A 10919-nucleotide genomic window follows, 5' to 3' on the forward strand; every position below is an offset into this window, starting at 1 on the left:
AGTGCACAAGCATGGCGGAGTAAGGCAGTGCAAGAGCACGGCCACACAGGGCGAAAGCCCGGCCATAGCAGTGCTCAAGCACGGCGAAGTAGGGCAGTGCAAAAGCACGGCACACAGTGCGAAATCACGGCACGCAGTGCGAAAGCACAGCACGCAGTGCGGAAGCATGGCACGCAGTGCAAAAGCACTGCTTTCCGCAGGGTGAAAGCCCGGCAAAGGTAGTGCGTGAGCTCGACTTCAGCAGTGTGGAAACACTGCAGCCAGATTGCTAGCACGTCCGAATGTTGTGTGCAAACATGACACATTGGTCAGTGTGTGTCTGAATTGTCACTACACAGAAGCACATCTTCGCGGTGCAGAAGCACTGCAGCAGTGCAGAAGCACAGCAAACAGTGCGAAAGCACGGCTCACAGGGCGTGAGCCGGGCTTTGTGTTTTGTGTTACCCTCTATCCTGCAGTGTGCAAGCACGGCTTGTCCGGACGGGGCGAAAATCCTCGTGCCTTGCTGTGTGCAAACACAGCCCACCAGCAGGGTATCAAAGATACTCTTGCCTTCACCTTGCCTATTCTTACGATAATTTTTAATAAGTCTTTGTAATCGTCCTTTTTCCTCTCAATTCGGAAGTCAGCCTTAGTCTCACCTATGCCCAAATGCTCTCCAATTGAATCATCATCAGATCTGAGGCCTATCAGTATTCTCCCAGCTCTGTCTAAATGTCCCAAGAAACTTGTTCATCAGCAGTTTTCTGTTTTTCTAGAACGTTTCCATCTCTTGTCTACTTTTTAGTCTGGGTTCGCACACGTCACAGTACGACCACTGCTCTACTCGTGGTTACTGAGGATATAAGGTCAGCTATGGATAGTAGTCAGGGTACTATTCTGACACTATTCGATTTTTCAAGAGCGTTCGACTGGGTTCAACATCCCCTCCTCCTTCTGGAATTGAGAAATCTTGGTTTTTGAGAGGGTTGTGTGAAATGGATTGAGTCTTACTCGTCCAATCACCAACAGTGTGTCAGGGCCAATAATGAGGACTCATCATGGAGAAATGTAACCCGAGGAGTCCCCCAAGGTCCTGTTCTTGAGCCTCTTCTGTTCACATTGTCTAATCCATCTACATTGATGACATCACAAAATTCATAAAACACTGCAAATTTCATCTGTATGCTGATATGCTGATGACCTTCAGATCTATGAACATTTACCTGCAAGTGAGTTTGATGCATGTGTCAAGCGGATGAATTCTGATATTGATATTGATATTGATTGAATGAAGGTAAGACACAGAGTATCATTGTGACTCATAACAGATTCAGAGCTCAGAATGTTCCAAGGTTGAGGTTGAATGGCGTAGAGTTGGAGTATTCTGAGAGTGTTAAAAACCTTGGTCTTGTTATCTCTAAAACACTCTAATGGCTCAATCAGGTTGAAATTGTTTGTGAGAGGGTGTTTGCTTGCATCCATAGCTTGAAACGTTTAGCCCTGTTTCTTCCACTCAACATCAAAATCATCCTGGTCGAAGCTCTTGTGCTGCCTCACTTCAGCTACTGTGACATTGTCATGAACGACATGACTGTTGAGCTCTCCAACCAACTGCAGCGTATACAGAACTATTGTATTCGATTTTTTCTCAATGCTAGACGATTTGATCATGTTACACCTTTATATGTACAGCTATCTCACCTTAAATTGAATGAGCTTTGTACTTTGCTCATATTGACTCTGCCTCACTCAGAACCAAATCTCCATCTTATCTGTCAGAGAGCTTCAGATTCCTGTCTGAGATAGGTGGACAAGGCATGGCAACATGCTGCTAGCTTTTCTCATCCATGGAATGACGACTTTTGAGAGATCATTCACTGTCACGGGTTGCAGGCTGTGAAAAAATCTTGCTGCTTCTGTCCTGGCCATTGATGGTGTGCTCGCTTTGGGGTAGAGGTTGAGCCGATTTTGCGGGGATAGCGTGTGGTTGGCACTTGTGACTGGTCTGGTGGGCTGTGTGAATGTTGTGTGAATGATTATATTAATAAATACCTTATTTTACTATTGTCTCTTGAATTATAGAATTGATTTTTTAGTCTAAAGGCAGATTGATTGTTTTGTTCCAACTATGTTCCTATTTTGTAGCGATATTAATCAATGTATTTTCATTTATATATTAAGTTACACTGTATTATTCATTCAATTGCATTTGTTATGTTGGGGTTGAGTGGTAGAGAGGACGTAAATGTCCTAACTCCGCCTAATAGATAATTTTTATTCATTTCATTTTCATTTCGTTCCATTTCAGAAGTCTTGAGAATAATTTAGAGGTGTGACAAAACGTCTGACCAATCCAGTGCATGGAAGTGCCAGATACTTCTAGAGAGCGTTTTCCATTGATCAACAGTACGAAAAGCTGAACCCGAATGTGCTGGAAGGATCTATAGAAACCACCCTGCCAGCAACCATCTCAAGGCCCATTCATAACACTGCTCCCTTCTCAAAACTGTTCTGTCCCATAAACCTAGAGCCACAGTGCAAGCTGATTTCACACAGCTTGGCTGAGTTGTCATTTAAAATGCTTGTCTAAACGGGAAGTATTTCGGCCGCATTGCAGGATGATTGTTAACAGTTGCCAGATGATCAGCAGCTGGGATTTTTGGTTATTTCCCAAGATAGAGAAATAATTCTAATTGCAGGCTCGTTTTCACTGACACCAAGTTTAGCTGTAAGATTCAGAATGTCGAAAAACAATTTAAAAAATCAATTTTAAAAATAATCATGATAAAGTCAATAATTCAAGGTCTTGCAGATGTGTTTTTGGAAATGTATCACTGGTTTTATAAATAAAATTTACAAGGACAGAATATTCAATAGGAAAATCTACCTTCGAATGGTCGGTAATTCGACTCACAATATTCTATTCAATAGAATAGAGAATAGAATATTATCCCTCTAGAAAACTACTATTGGGAGCACTGCTCGGATTGCGGCCGTACATAAACCCGATAACCGAACTACTGCTTCTCACCCAGGTCTGCTCCTCGCAAAGTACGGTCCATGGAAAATTGGGTGGCCGGGGGAAAAGAGATTATCGACCAATAGGAGTCTCAGGAGACGATCACCCCACCGATCAGGTGACAGGGTCTGATTCAGATGATCTTGATGCTAAGGGTGTAACCATGATGACAATACTGCTAATTACTATAATAGATTAGGCCGGTAAACAATCTTTTTCACCAGAAATTACAAGAAGCGACCGCTCTGGCGCGACTGTTGCTCCCTGCATGTTAGATAACAGAACGCTAAAACCAGTAAACAAAATCTGGAAATTTCTGGTTCAGATGAATCCGCTGATGATAATTGCAGGGTTGTAGCTGATAATGATGATTTCTACACTCAACTCTAAGCTTAGCAAAAAAAATTCGGCTGTCGACCCTATTTTCTCCTTCAAAATAAAGGAAATTATCCAAATCATATGCAAAATGATGCTCCTCCTTTCGTCACAAAATTCACTTTGTGACACCTGAGAAAGGACATCCAAAGGTCCAAACTTCATTGTTTCATGTGAAAACATTACAGTAATACTGCATACATAATAGTCGCATACCGGTATTCCATCATTTTTCTTTGCTCAATATCATTGTAAAACTCTTCAGTCCTTGAATGACCAATCATGTTATTTTACTCTCACTGGCTATTATTTTAAACCCTGGAAGGTAAGTCGAATTTTGTTTAGTTAAACGCATGGATAAAGGAATCTAAATCCAAATCTGAATTCATGAAGAATATTATGTGTGTGTAGGGAGATTCTTCAAGAAAGCTCTGTAGTGAGCCACATACATTTGGGGCTCTAGGGCCTCTGATTACTGATGTCTCCGCAAATTTTTCAGCCGTGAATATTACCTCGCAAACCATACCTCGCCTATAAGCCGTTTCAAAGTCACGGAGGCAAAGCTACGGGACGCATACTGTAGTTCCTAGTAAAAAAGTACAAGACTGATTTTTTGATTGTAGGAAACGCCACGCTTCATGGGTTTGTAGGAGACGCCACTGTGAAATGTGTCACGCTACTGGATCCTCAGTGTTGCACTCCTTGTAGCGGTAACACGAACCACGACTCTCCCCGTGTGGAAGGGGCCTTAGGCTGCTAGTTAGGTTATCATAGTTTCATAGGTTATCATAGGGGATTGTGATTTGATCAATGTAATTTGTATGCTTCAGATCGGTGACAAGAGTTAACTATGAACTGGATGAAGTGAAGTTGCATGTGAAACAGATCAAGCAGGACAGTGGACCAATCATAGAGGTCGGATCTCCATATCAGGCAACGTTTGGAACTGAAACTGATGCCGTTCTGTGAGTAGCTCGTTGCCATCATCACTAAAGAACACAAACCAACAAAACATATTCAATTGATTCATTCATTCAACTTGCAACAATACAACACCAATTTTACAAAGGAAATTGACATTGGGGAAAAATACAAGTGAAGGAAGTGAATATAAAGTTCAGCTCCAACATAGTCATAACTAACATCACTCCGAAAACTTCTATGTTCATTTTTCATGCGAGCTGTTGAAAAGTTGGCGTTCACTACTCGTGTATCGAACAAGAATTGGAATAAAATCCACCTAGTAGTATCATCTAATCAATTTTCCCCAGTAGAGAGAGATATCTAGTCATTAGCTGGGTGCATCAATACCCTGTGAATACTCCAAGTTGGCATCTGCTTCGCTTATTTCTTGGCCTATGTTGCTGTCTTTTTCCCAGTAAGTTCTACATTCATATCATTTTTTGTGAACAGTTGGGCTACATGACACCTCTTTCGTCTCGTCATTCCTCAACAATAATAACATTGCACTCTTCACCAACTATTTTCTTTTGTTGAACAACAGTGAGATTCACGTTATAAGGGCATTGTAGAGCTTATAGAGACCCACCAATAATATTAATTAGCAGTTTTAGGATACCAGTAACACGATGTAAGTTGGCACTCTCCCGTCTCCACTGCCATTTATATATTACAGAGCTGTGTTTCAAGTTATCCCAGTACATGTGATCTAATTGAATGAGCGAAGCAAATCCTATGTTTCAAGTCAATAGGCGTTTATCTGTTTGTACCGCAGTTAAAGTCGCAGTTATGGACCGATTTGGATAAAATTTGGTATACAATCTCTTCAAAACAAGGAGCAGGAGCGTATACAGGGTGATTCATAATTATGGTAAAATAATCTGATACGTGATAGTAGAGGTGAAAATAAGAAAAAAAGCTCTAATAAACATATATCCACAAACGCTTCATTAGCGAGCTATACAGAGTGATAGTTTTCGCCCAGAATTCAGTTCCTCTGGTGAAATACACCGATGCTGAAATGTTTGGGGACTAGTTTTTGAAAAACTTATGCTGGATTCATATGGGAAAATATCTGAAAAATTAAATAAAACTAGTCTGGAAGCTGTAATGTAAGTAGTTTTTGAGAAAAACGTTGAAATATGCAAAAAATCTAGGTAGAAAAACACAGACTTCTACGTCTGATGCCCAATAACTTTCTTTAATGACCAGTAAACAAATAATTTTCCACAATTAAAATTGTAGAGAATTTAATTCTGAAAGGAATAATGTAAGCTGTGTAAACTAAATTTCAATTAAAGTTGAATAAAATGTGTTCTTTTGTAGTACATTACACCACAAAAGTTTGCTGTTTTATGAGGAGAGAACTAATAACTCATAGCTTGTAGCTGATTGCAAATAAAACATGGATTTTAATAACATCTGTTGCAAAACAGCCGATAATTTCTTTTAAATATTTTCTTATTTAAAACAAAATAAATCAGCTGTTTTGGAATATCATTTTCAGAAATATTTTAGCTCACTGTTTAACAAAACAACAAACTGTAAGTTAGGCCTACTGTAACCGCGCTGTGTTTTTTTTTCTAATCTATCAACCAATTATTTGTAACCATTCCACTTTGCTTTGATGTTAACTCAAAAAAAATGGCAGGTAATTTTAGACATTATTCATACTCTGAATTAGCTGACATGGATTTAATGTATGGAATTGGGCACTAATGTAATTGTACTGAAGCAAGACGTATGTATCGAGAGAACTTTCCTAACCGAGTATGTCCAAGTACAAGGTTTTTTGCCACTATTCATCAATATCTGTCTGAAACAGGTTCTTTGATATCCAAAGAGCACATTCATGCAGGCAGACCCCGATTTACTTGAGCTGGAAGAACAAGTACTTAATGAAATTTATGAACATCCAGAGAATAGCACGAGAGAATTGCCAGTGCAGTTTAATGTCAATCAATCTATTATTTGGAGGATACTAAAAGAGAAACAATTACATCCATACCACCTCCAGAGAGTTCATACTCTATTGTCACGAGACTGTATTCCCCGTGCTGGTATTTGCCGATGGTTTTTAGTAAAACTTGTTAACCCAAACTTATTAACAACCATTTCATTTACCGTCGAGGCACACTTTACAAGAACAGCTATCGTTAACGTCCACAACCAACATATTTGGGCAGATGAGAATCCTCATGTCATCAATCCTAATCGTCCACAACATCAGTTTTCAGTAAACATTTGGGCAGGAATCATAGAAGATCATCTACTTCTGTTCGAGCTTCCTCAAAGGCTTAATGGCATAATCTACTTGAACTTTTTGAGAGAGGAGCAATTTAGCTTACTTGAAGATGTACCTCTTCGGTTGCGCCAAAACATTTGGTTTATGCATGATGGAGCTCCAGCACACTTCAGTGTTGCTGTTCGTGAACACCTGAATCACAGCTTTCCAAATCAATGGATAGGCCGAGGTGGGCCAGTACCATGGCCAGCTAGGTCACCGGACTTAAATCCTTTGAATTTTTATCTTTGTGGACACTTGAAAACCTTAGTATACAATAATCTAATTGATACCATTGAAGAACACCGATTAAGGATTTTGAACGGAATAGAAATGATAAAGCAGACTCCTGGAATATTTAAACAGGTCCGACAATCGATGAGAAGACGTCTGAACATATGCATTCAAAACAACGGAGGTCACATTGAACATCATCTCGTGTCTTTTGGTATGAGTTTAATGTCATTTAAATATGTTACTTTTCATATAAAAATAAAACTTTTCATAATAAAATATTTTATTCGCAATCAGCTACAACCTATGAGTTATTAGTTCTCTCCCCATAAAACAGCAAATTTTTGTGGTGTAATGTACTACATAAGAATACATTTTATCCAACTTTTATTAGAATTTAGTTTACACAGCTCACATAATTATTTTCAGAATTAAATTCTCTTGAATTCTTATTGTGGAAAGTTATTTGTTTACTGGTCATTAAAGGAAGTTATTGGGCATCAAACGTAGAAGTCTGTGTTTTTCTACTTAGATTTTTTGCATATTTCAACGTTTTTCTCAAAAACTACTCACATTACAGCTTCCAGACTAGTTTTATTTAATTTTTCAGATATTTTTCCATATGAATTAAGCATAAGTTTTTCAAAAACTAGTCCCCAAACAATTCAGCATCGGTGTTTTTCACCAGAGGAACTGAATTCCGGGCGAAAACTATCACTCTGTATAGCTCGCTAATGAAGCGTTTATGGATATATGTTTATGAGAATTTTTCTTCTTATTTTTAGCTCTACTATCACGTATTAGATTATTCCACCATGATTTTGAATCACCCTGTATATTGTTACTGGTTTTTACTCTAATGAAACACTTGAGGATATTTATACTGATTTGATTTATTACTGCCAACACTATAGCACATTGAGGTAAACTGGTAGCATCTATAAACTAAACACTACCTGATAGTTCACACAAAATACCAATTATCTCGACTATATAAATTATTGTTTTAATATAACTGTCGCAAAGAGTAATGAACTGTATAAGCAACTACAAAAGTCTATTATCACTTTATCACTATTCTGTTATGATTATTATCACTTTATAACCAGTTTGTCACAATGAGAAGAAGCAAACGATCCTGCTGTAGTTTCTCAACTAACTGCCGACTGCAACTTGCGCCATTCATATATACAATAAAACTTTCGAGATGGTTCTGGAGTTGTCGAACACACCCGACCAATCACAGTGCACGTAGGCGTCTAGATCACGCTTGACATTGGTCGATGACTCCCTGCAGCAAGACGTGAACTCACGGGAATGATCTAGAAGCCCCCCCTGACACTGCCATGTTGTTCACCAGAAGGTTCCAGGAAGCGTTTACCATTGATCGATAACTCTGTCGAACACAATGGAAGATCCCAGAAGCCCATTGCCTCTGCTGCCCCTCTGAAGGCCTCATCCATAACAATATTTAAAAATGTTTAATTCATCCCCGTTTCAAAATGTCGGCCCTTTATTCCGAAATTTTACCCTAAAAATCAACCTGGCTTTATCGGATCAGGTTCAATTTGGGCTCATTCTCCTCAGCGGTATTATTCATGTATCACATGTTTAGAATTCTTTAATTTTTGGAAATCGATATTTTTCCAAGTCCCAATACAAGTTTCAGATTTTTCATCTCTTAAACCGTGCTTCCTAGAGCAAAAGTGTAGAGGACCATCATTCTTCAACGCTCCAAGGTGGTCTTATTTCATTAACACATGTTCCAAATTTTAGAAAATTTAGAATTCGATCATATTTTCCAAGTCCCAAATTTCAAGTTTCAGATTTTTATCTCTTCAACCATGCATGGCTGCTCAAAAATGTAAAGAACTTCTATTTCTTAGCGTCCTCCACCGATGTTTGAGTAAGAATAGTCGGGCGCACGGTATATTGAGGAAGTATAAGAAGTGAAATATCTTCTTCTAACTACCGTGGGCGGGCGCGTGTGAGTAGTGATGTTAGTGAGTGTAGCGAGTTCTACTGTTCTATGAACTACTAAGTAAGTTCAAAGTTAATTGTTCATCCTTGTCAATAACGATCAATTTCACCTCAAATATTTATTTTCACAAATAAGAAGTTAGAACAGGATTGAGTTAGTGTTAGTGTTGTTGTGTGGTATTTCTCCATAATTAAAAGGAAAATATGTTGATGTTGTCAATATGTGAACTATAATTATGTAACTATTATATTATGATCATTTAATCGATTAATTGTTCATACTAAATCTATCAATTGTGAATTATAATACAAATATAGATATGTCGATGTTGTAAATTAATTTTAACAAATATAGTGGTATTGACAACTTGAAAGTCTTTTTCTTCTAATTATGAGCTATCTGCTCAATCTAATGATGAGTGGAAATATTAAAGAAATGTTGATCAGGTGCTGACGTTATAACGTGAATCTCAGTATAGACATGGTGATGTTTTTAGTTGTTCTGTCTCCTCCCTCTATTTCTTCTAAAATGATCAAATTCATCCACCCTCTCCATTGGCTTGCAGGAGAACAAATTTTCCTTCAGTATTTCAGTTCTAAGCAGCTCGAGATTGTTCCTGCACCACTCACAATAACACAACATCTGAGACAAGAAAACTCTTTATATTGAGGTCAAAGTTATCAATGTCTTGTAAATGATATAAGATAATCTCTATCCATATTCATATCACAATATTCTGACTTCATAGACTTTTACACAACAGCTTACTGAGTAGCAAAGTTTTCAATGATTCTATAATTTGAATTGAAGATATAGAGAAATGCAATCAGAAATACAGTACGGTAGCTATAATTTAATACTTCCATGTATCCCATTTTATAAAGTGAGCAATTTCTGTATATCCGTTAAGAATTTAACTTGACAGAAGAAAGGGGTTATTTAATAAAACGGCCAAATAGCTGTTGTTTCTTTTCCTAATGTAAAAATATCTTCCATAGAAGTAAGGCGCTTTCCCCATGAATCAATTATTCCCAAACATTAGTTGTGTTACCAAAGAAAATAGAAGGTAGCTTTCGATAAAAATATTGCAGAACATGCATAACAGTTCGTTGATATTCACTTGAAACTGTCAGTATACCTCATTAATATCATCAATGCACCCCATTCTAATAAGGCTGACACATTGATGTTAATCCTACTATAATTTGTTTACATTAGATCAGATGGAGATAAGATGATAGCTACTGTTTCAATTTCAAATTTATGATTGTCACTTTTGCTTTTTATGCCAGCTGTTATTAGTTTCGATTTCAATTATTATGTTTGACATTTTCGCTTTTCATACCCGTTGTTATTATTATGAAAAATAAGCGCTCATCAAATGATATCATAATCATTTTAATCAATTATACTGTGCGAACAATTTCTGTTTAAATATGTGTGTTTGCGGATATGTATGTATATTCTACGGATCTCGAAAACGCCTCAAACATTTCTTCATTAAATCATGAATAGAGTACGTTTGCGATAGAAAAATTATTTTGGAACAAGTCTCAACTCTGGGAAAAATCGCTGAAGCTCTTTCAGAAAGGATTATTGGTCCCTCAAGTAGCAGCTGATAAAAAAAAGTTTCCATTCTTTGTTGAAAACATGAGAAAGAAAGTGTGAGCAAGTGAAAAAGATTATAATAGCTGTAGTTTGGTTACCAAATTTAGCGATCTTATTTCAAAACATTGCAGTATTCATGGAACAGCTGGAAGAATAGGTACAGAAAGTGACCGCATGATAGCAAAATAAATTTTAAATCGATCTCTCCAAAAATATGGTAGTTGAATTGATGTTTATTGTGAGGTGATAGAAATGCAACTAATTTCTTCAGCTTCTGTTGTATTGGTTCCTCTGTTGCTCTATGTTTCTACGCAGCCATGGCCTTGAGACAGCCACTTGTCATGTCTGTTAATTCCTTATCCGGACTAAATACCACGAGAACCAATCAGAGAAGCCTTCTATGAAAAAACCCCTGTTCTGATTAGTTTTCATGGAATTCAATCATGATTGAAATTGAACAGGCTTATGAGCTACTG

The 10919-nt window shown here is 37.6% G+C and overlaps 1 protein-coding gene across 2 annotated transcripts in view; it reads left to right on the forward strand.

Moving 5' to 3' along the window:
* The window catches only part of LOC111054806, a 724817-nt gene extending 720346 nt beyond the window's left edge, over positions 1-4471 (forward strand). For both annotated transcript variants that reach the window (XM_039419907.1, XM_039419906.1), the window contains exon 26: positions 4207-4471. In XM_039419907.1, coding sequence (XP_039275841.1) covers positions 4207-4345 — 139 coding nt within the window. In that variant the 3' untranslated portion in view covers positions 4346-4471. The remainder of the gene's footprint in view (positions 1-4206) is intronic.
* The last annotated feature ends 6448 nt before the right edge of the window (positions 4472-10919 follow it).

This window comes from Nilaparvata lugens, chromosome 2 (genome assembly GCF_014356525.2).
Source record: "Nilaparvata lugens isolate BPH chromosome 2, ASM1435652v1, whole genome shotgun sequence".
In the NCBI taxonomy this organism is placed as follows: Eukaryota; Metazoa; Arthropoda; class Insecta; order Hemiptera; family Delphacidae; genus Nilaparvata; species Nilaparvata lugens.